At 54.5% G+C, this 24279-nt stretch overlaps 9 protein-coding genes across 9 annotated transcripts; 4 read left to right on the top strand and 5 right to left on the bottom strand.

Moving 5' to 3' along the window:
• Positions 1–74: 74 nt before the first annotated feature.
• On the bottom strand, positions 75–995 carry J4E79_001747 (uncharacterized protein; the record flags this gene model as incomplete). The annotated part of the gene is made up of 1 exon (XM_049350653.1): positions 75–995. One exon carries the CDS (start codon positions 993–995, stop codon positions 75–77), a length of 921 nt encoding a protein of 306 aa, XP_049214492.1.
• A 520-nt stretch (positions 996–1515) lies between these two features.
• On the top strand, positions 1516–2617 carry J4E79_001746 (uncharacterized protein; the record flags this gene model as incomplete). Its single annotated transcript, XM_049350652.1, has 2 exons — positions 1516–1558; positions 1605–2617. 2 exons carry the CDS (start codon positions 1516–1518, stop codon positions 2615–2617), a joined length of 1056 nt encoding a protein of 351 aa, XP_049214491.1.
• A 124-nt stretch (positions 2618–2741) lies between these two features.
• J4E79_001745 (uncharacterized protein) lies at positions 2742–3194 on the bottom strand (the record flags this gene model as incomplete). Its single annotated transcript, XM_049350651.1, has 3 exons — positions 2742–2843; positions 2893–2979; positions 3033–3194. The coding sequence occupies 3 exons, from the start codon at positions 3192–3194 to the stop codon at positions 2742–2744; spliced, it is 351 nt and encodes a 116-aa protein (XP_049214490.1).
• A 453-nt stretch (positions 3195–3647) lies between these two features.
• Positions 3648–6788, top strand: J4E79_001744 (uncharacterized protein; the record flags this gene model as incomplete). The annotated part of the gene is made up of 3 exons (XM_049350650.1): positions 3648–3972; positions 4022–4963; positions 5011–6788. 3 exons carry the CDS (start codon positions 3648–3650, stop codon positions 6786–6788), a joined length of 3045 nt encoding a protein of 1014 aa, XP_049214489.1.
• Positions 6789–10997: 4209 nt separating this feature from the next.
• J4E79_001743 (uncharacterized protein) lies at positions 10998–11855 on the top strand (the record flags this gene model as incomplete). Its single annotated transcript, XM_049350649.1, has 2 exons — positions 10998–11228; positions 11283–11855. 2 exons carry the CDS (start codon positions 10998–11000, stop codon positions 11853–11855), a joined length of 804 nt encoding a protein of 267 aa, XP_049214488.1.
• Positions 11856–12020: 165 nt separating this feature from the next.
• Positions 12021–13520, bottom strand: J4E79_001742 (uncharacterized protein; the record flags this gene model as incomplete). Its single annotated transcript, XM_049350648.1, has 1 exon — positions 12021–13520. The coding sequence occupies one exon, from the start codon at positions 13518–13520 to the stop codon at positions 12021–12023; it is 1500 nt and encodes a 499-aa protein (XP_049214487.1).
• A 640-nt stretch (positions 13521–14160) lies between these two features.
• Positions 14161–16035, bottom strand: J4E79_001741 (uncharacterized protein; the record flags this gene model as incomplete). Its single annotated transcript, XM_049350647.1, has 3 exons — positions 14161–15415; positions 15477–15764; positions 15812–16035. 3 exons carry the CDS (start codon positions 16033–16035, stop codon positions 14161–14163), a joined length of 1767 nt encoding a protein of 588 aa, XP_049214486.1.
• A 1559-nt stretch (positions 16036–17594) lies between these two features.
• On the top strand, positions 17595–20670 carry J4E79_001740 (uncharacterized protein; the record flags this gene model as incomplete). Its single annotated transcript, XM_049350646.1, has 3 exons — positions 17595–18427; positions 18564–18976; positions 19205–20670. The coding sequence occupies 3 exons, from the start codon at positions 17595–17597 to the stop codon at positions 20668–20670; spliced, it is 2712 nt and encodes a 903-aa protein (XP_049214485.1).
• A 757-nt stretch (positions 20671–21427) lies between these two features.
• On the bottom strand, positions 21428–22593 carry J4E79_001739 (uncharacterized protein; the record flags this gene model as incomplete). The annotated part of the gene is made up of 3 exons (XM_049350645.1): positions 21428–22034; positions 22091–22235; positions 22281–22593. 3 exons carry the CDS (start codon positions 22591–22593, stop codon positions 21428–21430), a joined length of 1065 nt encoding a protein of 354 aa, XP_049214484.1.
• Positions 22594–24279: the final 1686 nt, after the last annotated feature.

The raw sequence follows: 24279 nt of genomic DNA, 5'->3' as shown, positions 1-24279 counted from the left end.
TCCACCGTCAATACACCTGATTGTACTCATCTCTCTTGTACATTATTCGTGCCAACATCAACCCTAAAAACATTCTAAATCTTCCTCTTCTTTGTATGAAACATATTGTATTCTACTCTCTTCCTCTTCGGCGCCGCATCGGCCGCTGCCTGCGCATTCGTCGGCTTCGGCTTGGGTGCGCTGAAGTGCATCCCAGGCGGCAAGGAGGTACGCGCGGGTGGTGGCGGCGCATTGCGTTGCTGCGGTGCAGGCCTCTGTGTAATGGTCGGGCGATTCGCGGATAGCGACGGCGCGGATTGAGTGTCAGGCTTCTTGGAAACGGATGCCGAAGCTTGCTTGGACACTACCATACTTTTCGGAGCTTCATTCTCCGCCATTCGAACCATCCTTGCCGGTGCTTGCCTGACGTTGGTCTTTCGCTGAGCTAGAAGATGTGCTGGGATTTGGCTCGCTTTCGGGCGCTCACGGCCATGGTCGAACATGCCGCGCTTCAGCTTGTCGAAAGCGGCTTTGCCCGTCTTTGAAGGTGCACCCGACGGTTGCCCCCAGCTGCTGGTAGTGCGTCCAGTGAACATCTTGCTTGCGCCGGAACCGTATCCAAACCTGGTCTCGACGATCAAGGTCTTGTTCTGTCCGCGATCTTTCTGCAGCGCTTGCATCTGCTGTTTGAGGGCCTCTTTATCCGCCTCTATCTCCAGTTCTGCATCTTTCTTCAACTTGCGGTAGACCTTGCTCCAGTTTCGAGGATCGCGCGGCTCATGGGGCTTCGTCTCCCAGTTCGGAATGTCTCGCTTGATAAAGCGAAGCCATATCTCGCCCGTCTCGCCGAGTAGTTGTGGGCAGTTGGCCTCGAGTTCGAGCAGCTGATCGGGGCTTTGTATGAATCGGAGGACTGGCTGGAGGAAGGAGTAGGGTAGATCGCCGACGTCGCGGAGCATATCGATATTCTTGATGAGGCGCTGTCGAGCCAGCTCGAAGAGGCTTGCGACGGGCATGGTGACGGTAATGTGTATACGGAGTGTGTATCCAAAAGCGTTGCGTAAGATGGTGTTGTGAGGCGGAATGCGAAGATCAAACGGGTCGGGATGTGAAGGGTTTTGGTCGTAGAGAGGTGGTTTGCTGACAGGTTCGTCGGTGTTCGTTGATAGGGTGTCGTCTATGTAATGTGAATCATGGACAGGCCGAACGAGGGCGGCGTGAACCGTAGATGGGGCTGAGGACCCCACGGGGCTCACGGCAGCATGTTGGTGGGCTAGTCCGGATCAAGAAGCTGGTTGTGAGAGTGACGCTTGCCAGAACGATGCGGAGCGATGAAGGGGAGAGTGATGAGAGGCAAGAGTGAGTGAAAGTGTAGAAGGCGTGGTGGACTGGTCTCTGACGTCTGGTCAGGCGCTAGCGGACCCCTGCCAAACGCGTTGATCGATTCAACTCTTGGACCTCAGCATCGCGACTTTGACGAAGACGACGTACGGTACCACAAACAACATCTCCCTGTTCTTCGACCATTCAGAAAATATGGCGATCAACGACTGGGGTCTTCTTTCTCAACCAGACGAGGGTAAGGCGCCTTCCATTCACTACAAAGCTCCGACTAATCCCAGCAGATGCGCTGCACAATGTAGCCCGCCTACTAGCTGTCGAAGCACGCCCATACACAAACACGGCCAGTCGCATACTTAAGCCAGACTTCTTCGAGGATGCGCGCCCCAGACAACTCCCCTCCCCGCCCCCGGATGCCTCGGGCGCAGAGGAAGAGGCCGCAGCAGTCGCTGTCGAGCGCGAGCAACAAGCGCACAAGATCGAGATATGGCGGAAAGACATCATGAACGAGCTTTCACTGCTGGACTTTGCGATTGTTCGATCCGAATTCACCACGAACAGCAATCACACCGAGCGCGCGCGTTACGCCGATGAGAAGACGGCCATCGAGGCAAAGCAGGAGCACGTGCGCGAGAACATAGAGAACCTGCGCGTCAGACTGGTCGAGGCGAAGGAGACGCTGGCCGTGCGCAAGACGTACGACGAGCTCACGGAGAAGATCACCAACAGCAAGATGCTGAAGCCACGGGACGAGCAAGCACACGCCCACGAGAAGCTGGACCAGGAGATAGAGGAGCTCAATTCAGAAGTCCGGTTGGCTAAGGCTACCTGGAAGGAGCGACGCACGCAGTTCGGACGAATCGAGGAAGAAGCACGCGGCATGTTGCGCATGATCAAGGACGAGAAGGAGGAGGCTGAGCGCAAGGAGGGCATGATGAAGGATGGTGACGAAGATGGCGAAGGCGAGGGCAGCACCTCCAGAGGAGACGTTAGCCATGCCGGTACACCGCGACCAGATGGTGGCATGACACCTGGGCATGCCAGCCAGAGCGGAGACGGCTCTTCGTCACTACGCGTACCACCACAAGATCGCCTGAAGCCTCTATCACGGGAAGCCAGCGCCGCGCCCTCACCTGCTAGATCTGGTGCCGCCGATGACACAGAGATGGCGGACCTTGGGGCACACTCAGGAGATGCCAATGATGGTGACTCTTCTGGGCTGGAAGAGGGCGAGGATCTTGAAGATGGGGAGGAGGATGGCGAAGATCGCACAGACACCAAGATGGACGAATCGTGACCACATGTAGATGATGATTCTTTGATGATTTGATTGCATAGCGCGGTGTTCGGGTATCATTCCATCATCTTTGTACCACTACCATACGGCAGCGGTACCGACTATCTCTTCGGTAGTTACGAATCTAAGAAGTTTCACGCATGGCCGCCTTGCCCTTTTCGACAGCCTCTTTCGCCTTGGTGATTTCCTCCGGTGATGCCTGGGCGCCGCCTTCTTTGTTGTTCTCCTACAGATTGTTAGTATGGGATACCCAGCCCATAGCATCCTGAACTTACAAGCTCCTCCTCCAGTCGCTCAACTGCCTGCTCAATCTTGGTCTTCATACCAGGCAGGACGTTCTTGGTCTCCTGGAGTGCTTGACGCTACACCGCAGTTAGTAATCATGTTTAGTATCAGGATTGCCGAGACTCTGTACCTCTTGCTTCAGGGTGTATTCGCCGTTCTCATCTCCCTCATTGGCCTCGGCCTTCTTGATGCGCGCCTCTTGCTGCTCAATTTCCTTGTGGTAGCTGGCTTCTTCCTTGACAAGGCGGGTTACGACGCCAGTTGCGATCGCGAGTTTGGAGGGAGGCGCCATAATCAAGATTGATGCTGGGTATGGATCGAGGTATTTTGGAGTTGAAGAAGGTAGAGAATGAGGATTGGAGGTTTAGTTGAGCTGATTAGTGTCGCTGTTCGTCGTTGCCTGCTTGTAAACATTTGTTCACAGCGGGGCTAGCTGCCCCACTAGTAGAATTAGTCTACAGCGTGGTCTACATGTGTACACATAATGATGTCGGATCGCATTTGGTGTTTGCAGAATGACCTCGGTGGTTTTCATAGAAAGACATCTCCAGTAGCAGTCGTCTTTTGGCCTGCAATTGGACTTGCCTCTGTCATGCCAAGACCACTTACGTCCGTTTGCAGACTAGCCTAGAACGCGTCCCACGCGTCGCTGCGAAAGGAGTAGGCGCGACGAGCCCACCTTCCCTGGCAACCCCTCTGCAACATCAACACATTCACCGTTGCTGCCGCATAGAGCACCGCAACCATGTCTTCTCCCGAGAAGCGCCGCTCTCAACGCACTTCAGCGTCGGCGACTCCACGGCGAAGCGCCCGTGGTCAGAATTCTCAGATATCCGACAGCAGCCCAGCGCCAGTAGGTCCAGAGGAGCAGTTGCAGTCAGAGGCTTCGCAGGCGTCGCAACGTGGATCGCAAGCGACTCCTCGCAATGCAAGATTCCAGACCACTTCGACACAATCCCCGCTCTTCTTCCGCTCGTCGCCTGCAAACCCCTCCAATTCGGGGCCAGCGAATGGTGACGAAGAGAGTGATGGCGGTGCGACACCAAAGGCGTCTGCCATGACGATTGGGGGTATGTAGGAGTTGAGACGAATTCCTTGTCGCACCACTAACAGACTTAGATTCATCGCCCATTCACTACGCATCCTCCTCTAGCCCTGGTCGAGCCCGCAATGCCCAGAATGTCCCTGGGAGCAGTAGCAGCGCCCTTTTCGTGGGCGGCTCCGAGTCTGCAGCCCGCAATCGACGAAGCGACATCCACTCAGACGTCTTCGGCACCAGCTCTACCAATCGCCGGCGCAGGCTCTTTGTCGACGAGAATGGCATGCCCGTGCAGGAGGCTTCGGACGCGCCGACCTTCTCCAACATCAATCCCGACACATCAGATGCAGATGTCTTGGGTGGCAACTCTACTCGAGTCATTTGGGGAACCAATGTGTCGCTTGTCGATGCCAGACATGCCATGAGAGACTTCTTGATGAACTTCCGAAGGAAGTATCGCATGGTCCAGGATGGCGAGCTGGCCGAGGGCTTGAGTCTTCCAGATAGTCACCCAGCCATGGCCAGGGAATATGTCGACATCATGAAGATGATGCTGGAGCTCGGTGTCACGCCATTGAACCTGGACGCGCGCAATCTCAAGTCCTACCCGCCGACAAGGAAACTCTGGCATCAACTGCAAGCTTATCCGAACGAAATCATCCCCATCATGGACGTGGCGATCAAGGACACTATGCTCGAACTTGCTGAGAAGCGCATGGCAGAATTGCGAACCCAGATGTCACAAGCACAGCGTGCTGCTCAGCCCAGGGCTCGTGACTCGAGCTCCCTCCCACCCATGCTGAGTTCCGATGCCCCTACACCTGGCGCCCCGTCTCCGGCTCCGTTCGCAGAGATCCCGAACCTGGTCAGCGAGGTCGACCAAAAGACGTACAACGTTAGGCCGTTCGGTCTCGATCACACCATCAACTTGCGTGAGCTCAATCCTGGCGATATGGACAAGCTCGTCAGTGTGAAGGGTCTGGTAATCAGGACCACGCCCATCATCCCGGATATGAAGGATGGTAAGTGTGCCACAAGAATGTCCAAGGTCTTTCGCTAATGTTGCTAGCTTTCTTCCGGTGCTCTGTATGCAATCATACTGTCAGGGTCGACATCGACCGTGGCAAGATCACCGAGCCCACCAAGTGCCCGCGCGCCGTATGCGATTCGCCAAACTCGATGCAGATCGTGCACAACCGCTCCGGCTTCGCGAACAAACAGGTCATCAAGCTACAAGAGACACCGGATGACATGCCGGACGGACAAACACCTCATTCGGTGTCATTATGTGCCTACGATGAGCTCGTCGACGTTTGCAAAGCCGGTGACCGCGTCGAGATCACTGGTATCTTCAAGTGCAATCAAGTTCGCATCAACCCGCGCCAGCGATCCGTAAAGAACATCTTCAAGACTTACGTCGACGCCCTTCACATCCAGAAGGTTGACAAGAAGCGAATGGGCATTGACGTGTCAACAATCGAAGAGGAACTCGCAGAGCACGCAGCTGGTGATATTGAAGAGACCCGCAAGGTCTCCGAAGAGGAAGAGGAGAGGATAAAGGCTACTGGCGCTCGTCCTGACGTTTACGATCTGCTCTCTCGCTCGCTGGCGCCCAGCATTTACGAAATGGACGATGTGAAGAAGGGTATCCTGCTTCAACTCTTCGGTGGCACGAACAAGCAATTCGAGAAGGGTGGCAGTCCAAAATACCGTGGCGACATCAACGTCCTACTGTGTGGTGACCCATCCACAGCCAAATCTCAGATCCTACAGTATGTACACAGGATCGCACCGCGCGGTGTGTACACCTCTGGAAAGGGTTCCTCTGCAGTTGGTCTGACTGCATACGTCACCCGCGATCCCGAGACCAGACAGCTTGTGCTTGAGTCCGGTGCTTTGGTACTGTCTGACGGCGGTGTATGCTGCATCGACGAGTTCGATAAGATGTCGGAGGCAACGCGATCCGTTCTTCACGAAGTCATGGAACAGCAGACGGTTTCTATCGCCAAAGCTGGTATCATCACCACCCTCAACGCCCGTACCTCAATTCTGGCATCTGCCAACCCCATCGGATCGAAGTACAACGTCAACCTTCCCGTTCCGCAAAACATCGATCTTCCGCCTACGCTGCTTTCGCGTTTCGACCTGGTGTACCTCGTCTTGGACCGCATTGATGAGCAGAACGATCGTCGCATGGCTCGCCATTTGGTCGGCATGTATCTTGAAGACACGCCCGAGAATGCTAACAAGAACGAGGTCATGCCTATCGAGTTCTTGACTGCCTACATCTCATACGCGCGCTCGAACATCCACCCCAAGATTACTGAGCCCGCATCAAAGGCTCTCGTTGATGCATACGTCGCGATGCGCAGCCTTGGTGCCGATATCCGCTCGCAAGAACGAAGAATCACGGCCACCACACGTCAATTGGAATCCATGATCCGTCTCGCAGAAGCACACGCCAAGATGCGCCTATCAGAGGAAGTCACAGCCGACGATGTTCATGAGGCTGTCCGTCTCATCAAGTCGGCGCTCAAGCAAGCAGCTACGGATGCACGCACAGGCCTGATCGACATGTCGCTCCTCACCGAAGGTACATCGACCAGCGACCGCCGCAGGAAAGAAGACCTCAAGCGTGCGGTTCTTGCCTCGCTCGACGAGCTCGGCTCTGCTGGCCAGAGTGTGCGCATGAACGACCTCGTGAAGAAGGTGCGAGAAGGCGCCAGCGAACAAGTCGAGAACCAGGAGTTCCTGGAGGTACTGCGTAGTGCCGAACTTGAAGGTGCTGTGCAGATCAGTGGTGAGGGTATGAGGAAGATGGTCAAGAGGGTCACTGGCACCTTCTAGGTCGACTACGAAGCCATGGCGTTTGAGGGGTTATGGGACTGGCATACCTCATGGGATGATGATGCGATGTGGTGGATCGGGTAGTTTAGCAAGCACTTTGTTGTCGCGTTGCATTTGTATAGACATAGGGTCGTCTTGAATAAGGCATCGAATCTTCTACTTTACTCAGGAAAACTTTCGTGAGCGCCCCTAGCGCCGACCCCCAACACGTGGTGTAAGCCCTGGCCCCGAATGGTCCTGCATGAAGGCAGCACTTGCGACCCCGCATTCCTACCCTCTACCTTCAGCCCACTAACATGCCCAGACTGGCTGCTTCTTCACTCTTTGGCATCGTGTCATGTCCACCTCCAGCGTTAGCGAAGCGTCCGATCCGTCCAAACTAGAACAGGGTGTTGAGACGCTGAACCCGACGTTCTGTGCTACGTGCAGGAGGCTTTCTACACTGCCTGAGGATCTGGATGCCAAAAGAATTGTCCCCGTTGAGTATACCTTGGAAGACATCGCCGAAGCCGCAAAGCGAAAATGCTTGCTCTGTTGCCACTTCCTCACCTTCCTGGAGTCGGAGGACGGTATCGAAAACATTGCTGGAGACAGTCGTTTCCAAGCGTGTCTTAAACATATAGCAAACTGCCCATCCTACGACGCATCGAATCTGCCCGGCCTCACACTGATCAACTTTTCAATTCTTGGGTACATGGGTCTCGACAACCGTGGTATTGGACTACAGCTCGAAGTCGCCGAGTACAATCTTTTGGATGGAACGCCATTCGTGTATCGGAGATGTGGACTCAGTGCGCTGCCCCCGGTACGTGTCACGACAGCCTTGACTTCTTGGACTGGCGACGAAGCACATCTCCGCACCATCACTGAATGGATACAAACATGCGAGAAAACACATTATACTTGTCATCAGGAGAAGCTCGGGAGGACTGGTACGTTCGTACCGACCAGACTCATCGATGTCTCAACCGCTGATCTACCGCACCTTACAACCGCAGCCAGACTTTCCGACAAGAAGGACCGTAGATACATCACTTTGAGTCACAGATGGCAGAACGAAGACATGCCTAAGCTTCTGACTTCGAATCTGCATGAGCTGCTTGAAGGCATCAAACCGAATAGATTACCGGCAGTATTTCTAGACGCTATTGACTTGTGTCGAAGACTAAGTGTACCCTTCATATGGATCGATGCACTTTGCCTCATCCAGGATGACCCCACGGACTGTGACCAGGAGATATCGTCCATGGGGGAAATATACGCTAATGCATTTATGCACGTGGGAGCGACAAGGGCCTCTAATATACCTGGAACAGGACTGTATACAGAATCGAACTCAATCGGCCTCGCATCATTCTACATGGACTTTCAATGGGGCCCACTGAGGTTCCCTCGTATTGTTCACGAAGTCACTGCGGTAGAACGTATCAACCAATCAGTACTGATGTCGCGCGGTTGGGTTTTCCAGGAACGACTTTTAAGCCCCAAGTCTATTTACTTTGACGATCTGCTTGGATGGGAGTGCACACAACTAGTCACCACCGAATTACATCCGGAAGGCGCACCGAATCGTACTGTGCGAACTGGTTGGGGCCATGACTTGCCGTTCAAACTATCTAGTCTTCTCGGGCGACTGAATACCCTGGACAAAGGTAAAGAAACAGTTGATTATCACATGAGATGGCTAGCTCTTGCGCAATGGTTTTCGGGTTGCAAGTTCACATACGACGAAGACGTACTGCCCGCCATATCGGGGTTAGCAAGAGCATTCGAGGCGAAATTGCAAGATCGGTACGTGGGTGGTATCTGGTACAGGGATCTTGTCCGAAGTCTACTTTGGGCACAGCCTTTGGCGTGGAATATCGATCAAGCAGTGTTGCTTCAAAAAGGCCGCGGAGGTTCGTAAGCTCCTTTGCTACTCGTACCCAACAGTCGGACTTTGTCTAATCCTCAACAATAGCACCTTCGTGGTCTTGGATTTCATTGAAACAACGTGTTATATTCTTATGGCTAGGACCCATACTCCAACAGCTGTCCGACCAGCGACCCGCGCATGTCCTCGGAGTGCATATAGAGCATGTTCAGGATGATCAATTTGGGAGAATATCGTCCGGACGTCTCCAGCTCGCATGCTACATGCGAAAAGCCTCTAACAGACCAGCAAGAAACGGAGCATCGCATATTAACCAATGGGTTCTTTACAGCGAATGGACTGAGAATTTTGACGACGGCCGACAATTGTGCGCTGGCTGCTGGTTCTGTGTGCTTCAACTTCTTGAGGCTTATCGTCGTTGGGACGTAGACGATAACGCCGAGATAGAATGGGAGCCGGCGTACCTACTCGGTATCATCTTGGAACCTGTCGACTTGTCTCAGCGACTATACCGAAGAGTGGGGCTTTTTGTGCATCCGTGGGGAGAATATAACACAAGCCAAACGAAAGAGCTTTGCCCGGAGTTCGCGGACGTTGCCCGTTTGGAGGATATGGAGCAAGAAGAGGTCACCATTATCTGATGAGTAGTGGACGGATCGTTTTAAACTGCAACACCATTTATACCAAGTACGCCAATTGCTAATGTAAATCACATTGTCCCCTTTTGTAGTTCTGCTCCTGCCAAAATCTCCGCCATTTCGCCTGCCGGCCTGTCTCCGCCCATTTCCCCGGGTCATCGATGTCAACATACACATCAGCTTCGTCCTCGCCATCTTCGCTATCCTGCGAAATCATTCGAATAGCAAGACGTTGCGATGGTCCTGTTTTATGCCATATGATGGCCTCCAGAGCAAACGCGATAGGTGTTTCGAATTGAGACAGCAGATTCGAAACCAGCCAATTCCTGCACTCGTTCTGCTCGATTTGGATTGAGTTTTGAGATATCTCATGTATGTCGATGGAGTGACAGCCGTGAGTGTAGAACTGGAATCCAAGCCCTGTGAGATTCGGTACGCGTTCTTGCAATAATCGCACAAGACACGTATACATGCTACTCCATTCGTGCGGGCCGGTAAGCGTGATATGATGCAGATGATTGATGCGCTGCGGAGCACATCTGATCAGATGGTTTAACCAGGGCTGTAGGTCCTGCGAATTGACTGACACGACGGTTTCACGAAGGAAAAGCTCCTTGGCTTCATTGCGGATGGCCCTGTTGGACGCTATAAGGGCCCAGGGTCCTCGAGGATCGCGTGGAGCATCGATTTCGTAGCTGCAACGATCTTCTTCTTTGCACATGCCTGACCACTCGGGATTCGCACACAGCAACCGCGTCTTCGGATTGGTACGGCGGCAGGGATACCAGACGAACGGCGGTGGCTCTCTAGCTTGGAATGGAGCTGCTCCCTTTGTCTTTCCACGTCTGCGCACGTGGATGTGTAATACGTCGCGTAGGTAATCGTAGATTTGAAGACGCAATTCAGTCGGGAGGCCTTCGAACGTCGCTCGAGGGTTTCGAGGCGTCTTGAAAATGGAGGCAGGATGTATTTCCTCGATGTCTGAATCGTCGCATGCTACGATTCTCCTCTTCTTGTTCTTATTCTTCCCTTTGTTATTTTGACGGGTCGATTTAATGGAACCCGCTCGAGACATGCTGGAACTGGCCGATGACGTGTCGTAGTAGTCGTCATAATTGACAGCCTTTCGCTTTCGGGTTGCGCGCGCCATTGTAGAGTAGCAAATATCGTGAGTGGCATCGAGCTTGGTCGGCATATAACTAGGTAAGCTTCACTCACCCCTTGCATATCAACCAAATGCGTGGCTGCGGCACGGCTGGCATAGTTTCCAGGCAGCGACGCACCCACCTATCAGAGCCTGCGAGTATATGCATCATATCCTACGCGATGTTACACTGCATGTCTCTTGGGTGGTGCTGGATGTCAGCGTTGTACCTGCACCTCAAGCGATCGCAGATGGAGGTATTTGACTATCCAAGTGTGAGCTGAGTCAGCGACGAGCCTCGGCACGAACCATCTACAGCGGTTTGCTTTCCACAACGTCCGCAACAGCCCGCGCCCACATTGAAACCGTACGATGCCTGACTTGCATAGTGAAAGCGCCGTGAAAGCTCGATGTACTCGAAACGATAACCCTCATTATTCCGCCAGTGCTTATCGATGACTGGATACCTAGGTAGCTGAAAGCCCGACGAATGCCTACTTCCATAGCTCAATTCAACCGTTACCCCGACTCACACGAGACATATCACTGGCACCATGAAGACGTCCAAGTATGCACCAAAGACGCCTGCCGAAAGTCTAGCCCAATCGAAAGCCGAGAAGCTCAAACAGGACAAAGATCGCGTAACGCGTTTGCTGGGACGCGTCCGTTGGAAAGCCGAGATGCTCATGGTGTCCTACTTCCGCACCATGGAGATCGTACAGGCAGCTGCGCAGGAGAACGAATACCACCAGTCTCAACACGCAATGGGAAGCGGCGCATCGAGTGTAAGCAGCTATCAGCCCCGTCACCCCATCCGTCGCGAGACTGACACGGCGCAGAAACAAGCCGAATCCATGTTCAAAGTCGACTTCTTCGAATTCTACACGCTGCTCGAGCGCTACATCACAGACTGTCTCGCCATCTTCGGCGTTTCCGTCTCCGCCTCTGCGCCGCGCACGAACTTCAACGCCCTACGCTACGAGACCAATCCCGATCTGCACCGAACGCGGCCGATGGCTTCGCATGCCTTCCACGCAAACCTCCTAGAAGCGCTAGATGATGAGAAAAGTCCATTGGCGGGGTCGCTGGGGCTACAAGATGTTCGCGTACAACTAGGCATTGCGAAGGAATACCGTAACGCGTGGAAAGATGCTGATAGCAAGGCAAACATAGCCAGCGGCGACGCGCGCGCGAATATGTCGCTCCAAGATCTGCAGCTAGAGCATATGTTGCGAAACATCATTGGTGGATGTGATCTTGCTCATGAGGCAGTTCAGCAGCATTCCGACGGTACTACGAACGGTACTTTGACCAGTCGAGACTTCGAGCCCAAGACGTCGTATGGATATACAAGCATGGAGATTGAGGATACGCCTTTCGAATACATGGACGATGCTATGGATTTGGACTGAGGTAAATGACTGACGCGTAGCGCCACTCGTCGAAGGTCAAAAATGCATAGTGTCATAATACTCGATTGTTGCTAAAGCCAATCGACGGCTCACGATGTAAGTTGCAACATTCTCCTTTGTATCTGTCCATCTACGTTGCTACTTCCATCTCAAGCTACGTCATCTCTACGCGCTCAGTCTCTCTTCGATCCCACCTAATGCCTCAATCGGGCTCGTCGGCCGATGTTGCTCAATACCAACCTTCTGCATCATATGCTCCTCATCGTGTCTTTCGTCTTGCAACAAACTATCCGCCCGGTACCTGTTGCCATCCACTCTGGCTGTAGTTCCCTCGAGAGCAAGCTTCTCTTGTTCCGACTCCCACTTACACCTCTCCTTACAATCCCAACACACACTCCTTTTACATACGCGCATATCGTACTTCCACTCATGGCGGTTGAGCATCTCCTGACAATGTGCACAGTCCATCGGAATGACGATAGTCTCCATATCGCCACGTCGGCGCGCGATGCTCAGACCCTTGCTGGAGCGAGTGTGGATTTTTACATCCTCATCGCTACCAGCATCGATGCCGTCGAATACAACGAGTTTGTCGACTTTGCACCACCACGCCGGTCGGTTGCCGGCTTCGGTTCGCGCACGAACGGATGTGCTGGTGAAGGCGCCTAGTTGTGCGCCTGGACCCGGCAGCCAGCACCCGTTCGTCGTCTGCCGTGGTGGTGTGAAAACACGCGTCTTCTCTTCCTCGACCTTCTCTTTCTTCGCCGACATGTTCAGTCGTTCCTGTAGAAGCGCTGTAGGCGATCGCAGAGCAGCTTTTGACTGCGTCTTTGAGTTGCGGATAAGGTCGTACCGCTTCTCCAGCTCGGATCGTGGCTTGGAGGAGTCAGACACCGGGTTCGTTCCTAGGTTCAACTCTGCAGGCCGTTTCAGGCGTGCTATCGAGTCTGTGCGTTGTCGTGGGGAAGAGGTCGATGTCGATGCGGCGTGCTTTAAAGAGATGGATGAGTTCCTTGATTGATGATGGGTGTCATTCAGAGCGAGGGACGTGGGTCGGGACTGTGGTGGGAGGCTGTCATCGTCTGAGACATACACACCAGAGTCTCGGTCGCGGGATTGCGTGGCACTGGTAGTTGCGGTAGGCACTGGCCGTTTAAGGGCGCTGTCTTGGTCGTGCGCAGAAGGGGAAGGCGCAGGCTTTTCTTGCTGTGGAACGGCTTCCTGGACATGTTGGACCGCTGCTGTCTCTTCCTTCGCAACAGAAACGAGTCTCTCTGTCGCAGCAGTGCCTTGAGGCTGGCTCAATGGCGACGATTTTGGTGGTGGCGCTGGTGGCTCTTCGTTGTCGTCCAAAATCAGCTTCTTCGAGTAGTTCTTGACCGGAACCTGGACCTCTCGCTCAGGCTCTTGCATCAAAGGCTCCCGCTCTCCAGCAGGCGGCGTTGCGATGAGAGGCACGGCTTCCAGTACCTGCTCAGGCTCCAGCGGCATGGCGTCATCGTCGAAGAGGAAGACCCCAGAATCCTCTCCATCAGGATTCAGATCCAGGTTCTTGGCTACAAGAGGGATAACCATACTAGAGTCTTGAGCTGCTGCATCTTCAGTGAGCAGAGGTGCCTTGGACGGATCAGGCTTGTTGCTCTTCCAGAACGCGAAGGAAGGCATGTTGTTGAAGGAAAAGACTGTGGACCGAAAACTATCGGAAAAGAACGAGTGGATAAAATGAATGAATGACTGAAGAGCAGTGTCTTACTCCCATCATGCTCCCATCTCGCTCTTTACATACCCTCAACCCACCACGCCGCCTCCAAACCCTACAAGCACAGCCCCCTCCACCCACGCGTCCTCCAATACCCCTCTCCATCACCACATCCTCTAATCCCACATCCCACTACCCTGAATAATCTCCTTCCACGATGCCAAATGGCTATCTGACGTCTGTCTACTCGCTCAATGTGGAGGTGGTGCGATACGAAACACCGACAGCCGGGATCTAACTGGCGCATTGTTTGACGACATCCTAGCCCGGCACTGTCTCAGACGCGACTGACGTTCATGCACGCTAGGATCATGGGGGTGGGATATCGATAAGAAGGATGTGGGACGGGGATGCGGTTTATGCGTCGTGTGCGTGAGGAGGGGTGGGTGTTGGAAGTTGATGATGTGCGAGTATTTTGACTGGAGTGTTTTGAAACATCTATGAAGGGGGCTACCTGTCTATGCGCATAAATTCTTTCGTTATTGTCTTAAGATCATCGTGTGATGATATCTCGGTAGCCATCTAATGCCGGTCTGACGAAAAGTCTTACACAACACGTCCCTTCACCTGCTTGATGTTCTTGACGTTGATGTCGCGCCATCCCGCCGCGGCGATAAGAGCGCATCCTAACATACAGATACTCGTGATGAGCATAAGTCGCTGCGAATCGGCATAGGACTGCGCAATTCCAGTCCTCTCAGGCGATCCCCACTCGTACGACAGCTGGTTGGGCAACGAAGCGTAGATATCCGCAACATTGACGCCAGCCGGGACGTTCTTCACAAGGTTGTTGTAGAAAGTTCCAGTCCAGATGGCGGCCGAAACCGTGCTTCCGACTGCACTGCCAATAGAGCAGAAGAGGTTGAGAACGGCGATGATGACGGCCATGTGCTGATGGTCTGATGGCGCCATCATAGCCAGCTCACCTGCGATGACGATTGTGCCTCCTGCAACCGCAGTGAAGATCTGCGTCATGACGATGAAACCCACTGATGTGCCCGGCTGCCGGAAGTGGATCATTAGCCCAAGGGCCAGGATGTCGATCGGGAGTGCGAAGAAGACGGCAACCCACTTGAAGTGCCCGGTGATCCTAATTGCCGGTCCGACAGCCGCCAGGCACCAAAAGCAGGATACGACGCGATAGATACTCTGGACGTAGCTGGCGGTAGTCACATTGAGGTTCCAGACCACTTGCAGCATAGACCCAAAGTACGATCCCCAGACCGCGCTGTTGAAGTAGACGAATACGAACATGATACCAGCGAGGAAGACGGTGCGGTCCAGGAGCAGTTTGTACGGGATGAATGTGACAGGTGCGAAGAACCTTTCCCAGATAGGAAATGCGATGAGTAGGATGAAGCCAGCAACAATCATTCCGATGATCATAGGACTCTTCCACTTCTCTGCTTGGTAGCTGTACAAGCTGAACGGCAGCAAAAATAGCGCCATGCCTGCTACCAGAATCAGGATACCAACAGCATCAATGTCGACGCAAAACTTCTTGATGGCTGCGGCGCTCCAGTCGATGCTACGCGGTTCAAGTAGACCCTGCTTCCGCGCTTTCCTGTCGTTGAAGAGAACCAACGCAGCGAGAGGTGTAACGACGACGGGGATGATGATGGTGAAGATGCCGAAGGCCCAGCGCCAGCCTGGCCCGGAGAGCACAGATTGTGCAACGGGACCGCCGATCCAGGTTGTGATTATGTAGGGCGAGGTTGCGAAGGAGAGCATGAGAGCGCGGTTCTTGAGGGTCGAGGTATCAGCGATGAAGACGGTCAGGATGTAGGATACTGCTTGTGATCTGAAATCTTGTTAGCGATACTTTTTCCAACCTCGGCTGGCAAAAGATGTAGATTGCATACCCAGTAGAAGAGAACACCTGAGCCGCAGCATACGTCTCCACGTTCTTACATGAAGCCATCATAATGTATCCCACCATCCACACGCACAGCGAGAGCAAAAGCCCTTGTGGCCGCCCCCACATATCTAATAGCTTGGCTAGGGGGATCTTAGACAACCCGCCGATGATGGAGGACATGATTCCTGTAGCGGCTGTAAGGGAGTGGAGACGGAAGGCGCTGGTCACGTATGGGTTCATGGCGCGAATGACGACTTCTTGAAGGGCGGTGACAAAGTAGATCCACCAGATGCTGTGCAGATGTTAGCAGAGGTATGGAGATAGAAGAGCGAGACCGACATGACATAGGCGCCGATGAGATGGTATTTCGTCCATACTGTTGCCGCCGCCTCGACGGCTTTGACACCGGCTTGGGCGTTGCTGGAGAGACTTTCTTGATCGGTAGCCTTGTCGTGAGACGCATCGGTGTGTACGCCTTTCTCTGTATCGGCCGCTGGATGAGACATATCGGCGGGCTCGACAGAGTCGGTAGCCTGGTTCTTGGGATGAGAGAGGAACTGCATGCTGTCTGACACCGAAGCGATGGCGCAGTCCGACCAGAAATGAGAAGAAAGGATCAGCGAAGAGGCCTACTACGCCCAATCACTGTGTCTTACAATGCGTTCTTATACTTTCTCGAACATCCAGAACCCTATTCTTCCCGTTCACCACTCGTATAAATCCACAGAGCCGCAGTCTTGAGGCCACCACAGGCCACTGCCGACCCTCCAGGACCAGGACACTGGAACCGCCTTCTACATTTCGCACCTATGACAAGGCTACCAAGGCGGTTTCAAGTACTTGGCAGTGCTTGGTCGCGGAACATCGATACTTGAAGTGGTATTGAGGATGCGTAAAGTGGAGTGGTGGTGTTCGTGAAGGTGCTAGCGCGGAAAATTCGATCTGATTAGATGCAGAGATAATCTTATCAGCGGAGGTTCGGGGCATTGGAAGTCCGGGCGAAGCTCGGATCTTGGACGATATAGAAGGAGCGCAACGTGTTGTTTACTGGAGGCGCGGTTTTGAAATTGCATCGCTGCCACGTGTCTTTGTCCCTTTTCTACCTTGGTGACTCTGTGTGAGTTTGTGAAGGAGCTGCTAGGTGTCTGCTGCTGGTGTAGTCGACGTAAGAGATGTCAGTCGATTGCGAGGGCTGGCGCGACGTCAAGATCGAACCGTGATCGAGAGCCGTCCGTCACGTTACATTGGACAGTACTGCGCCCCTACGTTATTACAGTTCTGGCAATGCGCTCCCGTTGTCACGGCGTCTCAGTGATGTTTCGACCGGCTAAAGGGCTATGATGCACAGTGAATTAGGAAACCTGCAGCAGACTACCAGTGCGATGACTGAGTGACTGCACCCGTCTGAGGTGAGACCGTGCCGACCCTCAAGCGTCGACGCGGCAGACAATAACCTGCTCATGAGCATGTGGGATGAAGTCCGTGGGGTGTTCACTTGCGATTTGCAGGATGTGCATGAGAATTGCTTCTGCACGAGTGCCGACATGCCGGGCATGTAGGCGTGGTGCGCAAACCCCCAGAGGGAAGCTAGCGCAGCTGGCGATCAATCGTTATCACAAGACAAGGTGTGCAGGGCGTGGAGAAAGTTGAAGCCACTCCATAAGACGGCAGGCCGCAGCTGACGATGCGATGAGAGAGCGATTCGTCGTGTTCGGGAGATAGCAGGTCTTTGTGCGATGCGCTGGCAGGCGTCGGTTCGTGCCTGAAATGCGCCTCGGGTGCGTCAGCGTTCCCGTCCAGGGCTGGCCGGATGCAACCAGGCAGCTTTGAGCGTGCCAGTCTTCACAACGTTAAACCTCGTCCATCGTCGACTGCAGCGCGTTCAAATGCCCACGCTGTCTGCGCGCCACAGCCCCCCTGTACCGACAGCGACAGCTCACTCCCCGCGCCAGGCCCTGTCCAACGGCCGCACGCCGCGTACTCATTACAGCAGCCTCATCTACTTACCGCCCATTCGCACCCGGACCTGCCTGCTGTCCAGGCCCCAACCAGCGAAGACGCGCCGGAGCCCGCGCAGGATGCCACGAGTGCTGCGGCCCATTGAAGCAAAAGCACGTCCATGATGATGCCTCCGACTGCATCCACTGCCGACGACCTCGACGGCTTCCAGTCCTTGACCGGCGTGGCAGAGAGTGCAGAGCCCACTACGTCAACGCCTGCCCGCGACGACCCCACGAGCAGCACCACCGCCCCAGACATGTCGGCTCCCATGCGTCAACACCCGCTGGCTGCCCAGCGCCCGCCCTTCAGCGTCAACGGCTCGCCCTCGCCGCGCTCGTCGCGCGAAGCCTCGCCCGCAGGCCCTCACCACCGCAGTGCCACGCCCTCCGGCGCCAGTGCGAGGCCGGGCTTCCGCTCACGCAAGAGCAGCGCCGATGCGAGTCCCAGCCGCGGCTCCAGTCTGTCCAACTCTGCTGTCGCCCCGGGGGTGCAGCGTGCTCTGTCCTCCACCAGCATACCGGAGCTCACCCCAACATCGTCGACCGACACGGTGCGAGCCACACGCGCTTCCAAGCCATCGTCAAAACCGAACTCGGGCGACACGACTCCCCATTGGCCCCTCTCACCGCGCCTCAAGTCACCACCGCCGGGCGATGACGGCCGCTCTCGTTCGCGCACCAACTCGCTGCGTTCGCAGATCAGGAAGCCCGAGGCCCAGTCGACGCCCGCTATCGTCGTCCAGAGCTCGTCCCCAGCCTCAGTCTCTCGCTTCCCAGTGAGAGAAGACGTGCCCGTGAGCGACGTCGACGAGCCACCAGCCCAGCCACAGACACAGCCTCAGCAAACCATCAAGGCGCCCTCGCGCAGTTCCGGCGGCGCGGCTCCCAAGCTGGCAACGGTGCAAGAATCTAGCTTGCCTGCCACACCCGGATTTGATGGTCTAGAGCCGCAAAGGTACGCTTTCCCCGCAACGGCCCCACTGTTTGTCATCGCGACGCACGTTAGACTATCGACGGAGCCAATTTCCGCTGCCATCCGCAAACTTTGTTAACCTCGCTCTTAGCTTTGTTCCCCCAGCGACTTCCCACAGAACTGACCAGGACCGAAATGACGTCAATTCGTCCAAAGTCACCGAAGACCTCAGCACCAAGCACGACACGTCCAAGCACACTGAGAGCGGGAGCGACAGCGCGACCAAGAGCGCCAAGAAGGGCAAGATGCAGGAACAGCGCTCCGCCTACACTCATCGTCCGCACACCGTCTCGGCCAAGCCCTCCCTGTCCTCAATGTCGACGCGATCGCGAGACCCGCCCCTCCGCAACATGACGGTCGAAACCGAAACCGTGCCCTCTGTCGCGCAGCCGTCAATTGTAAACCAAGACAGATCCGCGTCGGGTCGCGTCGACGGCGGCATACGGCTCAAGCCCAGTAACGAGACAATTCGTCCGAAGACCCAGAAGAAGGCCCCCAAACGGAAGGCCGCATCCATCAACGCAGGCACTGGTAGGTTGCACCACATCTCGTACCATTATTACATTCCAAGTCGGCCGGAGTACGGCTCTCGCTACGGCGCGAGCCCGTCATTCGGCAGCCCCGTCTCATACCGCTCATATAACGACCGGCCGTCTTTGTTGACCTTGTCACCCCCAAGTCCAGCGTTGAGCATGGCTCCTCCCCGCCCTCCCCATCTCAGCTATTTTTATTCAAGCACTAACTCAAGTTATCGTACAGCTTCATCCAAGGCAGATGTATTCGAACAAAAGGTGGCCAGCGCCGTCGACGAGGCCGACTCGTCTGACTCGGACGCTACCTTTATCTACGAATCGAATCCTCCCGAGCAGCCAACTCGCAGCCGCCAGCACCACTCACGAACGCCAAGCATGACGTCGCTAGCCAGCCTCACAGACCCACGACTCCAGATCCGCGACACGCACAAGCATCCAAGCAAGAAGAGCAGCATCAAGTTCACGAACCCATACACCAACGCGAGCATCGATGGCGATGACCGCGGCGAAGGTACTGTCCGCATCGGCTCCGGACGAGCGGGCGGAGGTAGCCACCATCACCACATTGGAAGACATGGCCAGGGTCGGGGCGCGCTCAGCCACATCACCATGGACAGCGACAACTCGGTACCGCAATCTTCGCGCGCACGTGGCCCGTCCTCCAGACACGCGTCGCAACCGAACAGCCCTCGCTTCCATACTTTCAATGTTGGCAATGGTCACAGCAACGGCAGCAAGAAAAGTGGGGAATTCTCTGCAGCATACGATATCGACGCCGAAAACATCGCCGATGATGAGCGCACACCTCTGATCCAGTCTGGGCGGAGCCCACGGGCCCGCACGCCTCGCCAGCGCAACACTGCCACCATTCGCCAATTAGAGCGCCGGCATCACCGTGATGGTGGGTGGTGTCGGCGGTTCGCTGGCTGCCTGGTTCTGTCGATCCTGCTGCTCGTCGTCGTATTCTGTGCTGTTGGGCTTGTCTTTGCAACAACGAAACCGCTCACTAGCCTTGTGGTGCGAGACATTCAGAACGTCGTTGCAAGTCAAGAGGAGATTATGCTGGATCTCATAGTCAACGCTGTCAATCCCAACATTATCGGGGTCACTGTATCCGACATGGACATTTCGCTGTTTGCTAAGAGTAAGCATGTCGGGTCGGACAGTTGGTGGCGCGAGCACGGGAATGGCCCACATGACAATGTAGAAGATTGGAGACCGATCGAGGAAGATGCAGTTCCAGATGTCTCGATTACCGGTGTCGACGAAGGAACCGATCCTATCGAGGGTGAACCACGGACCATGTTGCTAGGCCGCATCGCCCACTTCGATTCGCCATTAAACTTTGAAGGTTCCTTTTTCCAGCGACACCGCGCCGAATCTATTGGTGAGCTCCGACTTTCGCACCCAGGGAACAAGACCGAAGCTGGTGGCAGCGAACGTTGGGAAGAAGTCCTGCAGTATCCCTTCGAATTAATCGTGCGAGGCAACTTCAAGTACACACTGCCCCTCAGCACGCAAGAGTTCAAAGTCCCTGTCACGGCAACCCATTACTACGACCCGGATATCGAACGCAAGAAGAAGCTCGACTTTGCAGAGAAAATAGAAAAGAGGAGGAATCCATTACCTGTATCAACAAAGCCTTGGGGACGTTACGACCGCAGAGCCTTACCGTTCTGGAGTCTCCTATAGCATGTCCTATCCTGTATCACAACATTGCCCGAACCAGAGGGGCTAGCACAACCGTGTGGCCCCAGCAATATCGCCCAAAAGAAACTGATACCCACTAAAAACGAGTTCACGACACAATAGACTTGTCCCGTCCCGGCAATTGCGAAATCAGCACACGCGTTGCCTTTTTTTCTTTCGGCTCCACCGCCGTTCACGAATTCCTTTTTCGATCTGCAAACCACCACACACCGCCTCCTCCGAACCGGCTGTTCGCATGCTCTCACAGCGAGTGATTTTGAGCGCCCTTCCTTGACCTTGCGCTTCAGCGATGGTGTTTGTATCATGACGTTTTCTTCTTCTGCATTGCCCAGCTTTTGGAGGACCCAGCCTCCGTCCCCAGCGACTTTCAGCGCTTTTCTGGTTTTAGCTTGGAGGTGGATTGCGCCTTGCGAGTCCAAATACATTCCTTTGATCTCTCTTCTATGTATCCATAATTTAGCCCTTTACTTTTGGTTCCGGTTGGACCTTTGTTCGTTCCCATAGCGGCTAGGGTGGTGCATCAGGTTAGGTATGGCATGGCATGGTATGGTAGGGACTGGAAAGACATTTGCATTGCGCTGGGAGTATGGACATGCAGGAATTTATTGAGTTACTCATACTGATATCCCTTATCTTGGCTCCTGTGATGTACTAAATCTCGATACCCAGGTCATGAAAATCGTTAGGTCCTTGCAGGGCAGGCGACCAGACATACTCTAAAAGAGCGCCATGGATACATCTAGCGGTCAGCCTCGCCACCCTTGCTCTTCTTCGCGGGTTGCTCAGCAGTGCCCTTCGCTCCTGTGGTAGCCGCGACCTTACGCTTCTTGGGCGGTGCCTTCGCAGTAGCCTCAGCGTCCGTGGCAGCCTTGGTGGACTTGTGTGCAGCATCAGGAGCAGCCTTGACCTCCAGAGTAGACGTTTTCTTCTTCTTTTGGGCGTACTCTTCCTTGGCTTTCGTCTCGGTTGCCTTGTCCTTATTCTTCAACTTCTTGAAGAATGCATCGAAGTTCTGGTCGTTCTTGCCCACCTTCTCTAAGCCCATGTTGTGCCCGGCGCGGCTGGTATAGGGCTTCAGACCCCATGCTTGGATCTTTCCGGTGCTCACGTCCTTTTGATACAGGCCCTCGACCATGTACGCATGTTGGTCGTCGTGGAGGAAGTTACACGCTTTGCGAGGACAAGGGAGATTACTAGCGGGATCAAGGTTGTGCCTCTCTTCCTTTGTGCACCTTGTTTTCCATCTTGGTATCTGCTTGGGACGAGGAATGGACTCAGGAGTAGGGGTTTCCGAGGTAGCTTCCTGCTCTGCGGGGTTGGACTGGCGGCCGGTGTTCTCGTGAGGTCTGTACTGACGTTAATGGCTACTTTGTTCCACCAGGCTACTGACAGGATAACATACCGGACTCGTGGCGGCTGCAAGATACGATGGGTGTCTTGAAGACGTGGCTCTTGTGGATGTGTACCCTCTTGGGATATCTCAGATTCCTCGCTGGTCTCAAACGCAGCCCACACCGCAGCCTCGAACTCATCCTCGGGTGCGTCTGCTGTTGACATTAGAGTTTGTATCTTCTTCGATCTGGTCAACGTACCATGTGTGGTCTTGGAGATCTGCTCGTAAGCCTTTACCAGGGCCGGGCTCATGGACAACTCGCGGTCGGGTTCATCGACCTTGCTGCGAGCTTGTAGTAGTACATCTGGCTCCAAGCCCCCCAGCAGTTCCTTGGCGGCAGCGACCTTGCTCATAAGAGTGTTCAACTTGTCTAGAGTCGTGACTCCCGGCATGTCCTTGAGGGCGACATCGAGACGAGCCATCACGGTTGCCGTGGTATCCCCCAGGTTGGAGGTTTCATCGCCTTGACCACCATTCACCGCAGGTCCTAGGTCATATCCAGATGAGGACATTGCGTTCACTTCTATATGTATGTCAGGTTCATCGCTTCACTTCGTGGTTACAAAAAGACTTACGAGGAAGAGTTGGGTATTGGGAATTGGGTATGATTAGAGAGGAGCAATGGAAAACGATCGTGTGGTATCAATCGGAGGAGGCGCTAAAGAGTAGTTGTGGGACGAGGACAGTGCTCTTTGCGGTGCTGTAACGGGAGCCTATCGCGTTTGCAGTGACGTAGTGGTATCGAAATGAAGGTCTGGAGTCGGCCCAAACCCATGTGACTGCCTATAGTCTGTCGACGTTCAGATTCACGATGGGGCGCTTATACACGTCTTAGTCTCGTACTGGAAAGCCGGATGGCTCCGATGCGTTCGAATCTCCCCCCATTCTAGTTCCTCTTGCATCCTGCCTGACACGCCATATTTCTTTGAACGTGAGCCTGTAGCCTAAACCATGCAGGGAAGACTTGGGCTGTGTGACCACGCAAATTCACCATTCACTATCTTTTGCGACCGTAATCAGAGCTTCGGCTGGTCCAAGCGCCAGTCTAGCGCCCCTCCACGTCCTTTCGAATAACACCTTCCACTTTGTTTACTTTTCTTCCTCTTCAGTCGCACTCACATCCGCAAGATGCGTGCGACTCGCAACCTTCGGCGTTCTAGCCTGCGCCGGCCGCTGCCGCTGATCGACTGTAACTCTCAACCTTCGATCTTCTTTATGAAGGTAAGTTCTGGAGATGTCGCGTCAACCCTGTGATATCCAGCTGACTTGATACTTACAGATCGCCAGGTTCTGGTGCCCTCGCATGCGCACAACTTTCACGGAACCGAGAGTACAAGTCGACAGACGAACGCGGCTGAGTGAACCCGACAGGTTTGCTGGACCCCAACAACGGCTGTAGTCTTATAGGCTGTGGTTTACGCTACAGTTGGCTGGCCCTTAGCCTTTATGGATTCGGGTTCGGCAGGGTCTATGCTAAGTCAAAGAGAGTGATGGCCTCTTTGACCGCATAGATTGGGGCTATAGTAGGTTCGCAAGTTCACTACCGCTGGCCCCGACGGCTTACCACCACTGAGGTGAGACGCTCTGGCAGATAGTGGGTCTGTCGTCAGGTTCAGTTATGGACAGTCACTGCTCGTATGTCAGGTACAATCGTTGGATAGACAGGATCAGCAACCGCGGCTGCCTTCTTCGTGGTCCTGTTTCAGGTCACAACAATGGTGGTTCAATTCCATCCCACGTGTACCCGCCGCCGGTGTTACCCTTCTCAGGGAAACGTGTGCGGAAGATATCTGCGATAAGAAGACTTGCGGAACTTCTGATAGGTCAAATGACCCACGATACATGACATGCGGGTAGCTGGCTCCCATTATCGACGACAAAGAGACAAGAGATCAGCGGCGGTCGTAAAAAGCCTAAGCTGTTCTTCTGTTTCTCGAACCACGGCACTTGGAGAGGGGCCCATGTGCCACTTTTTGGACTCTCCAAGACCGCCAACCATCGGTGGTCGTACGCCTCCGCCGATGGAAAATCCTATGTCACCATAGGTAAACTTGGTGGATGTTTGTGCTATCGTTGTGCAGGCCAACGTAGTGACAGCAACACCGCCATTATCCTGAGGTCGGTCTTTTGCACGATGTTAGTCCAGTGCAGACCCAATACCCGAAGAGGTCGGTTCTCTGCCAAGGTCTCGACTCGCG

This window comes from Alternaria viburni (genome assembly GCF_023758015.1).
Source record: "Alternaria viburni strain BMP 2772 chromosome Unknown scaffold_3, whole genome shotgun sequence".
In the NCBI taxonomy this organism is placed as follows: domain Eukaryota; kingdom Fungi; phylum Ascomycota; class Dothideomycetes; order Pleosporales; family Pleosporaceae; genus Alternaria; species Alternaria viburni.
The sequence above is the reverse complement of the archived record's forward strand: the minus strand, read 5'-3'. Positions and strand labels throughout refer to the sequence as shown.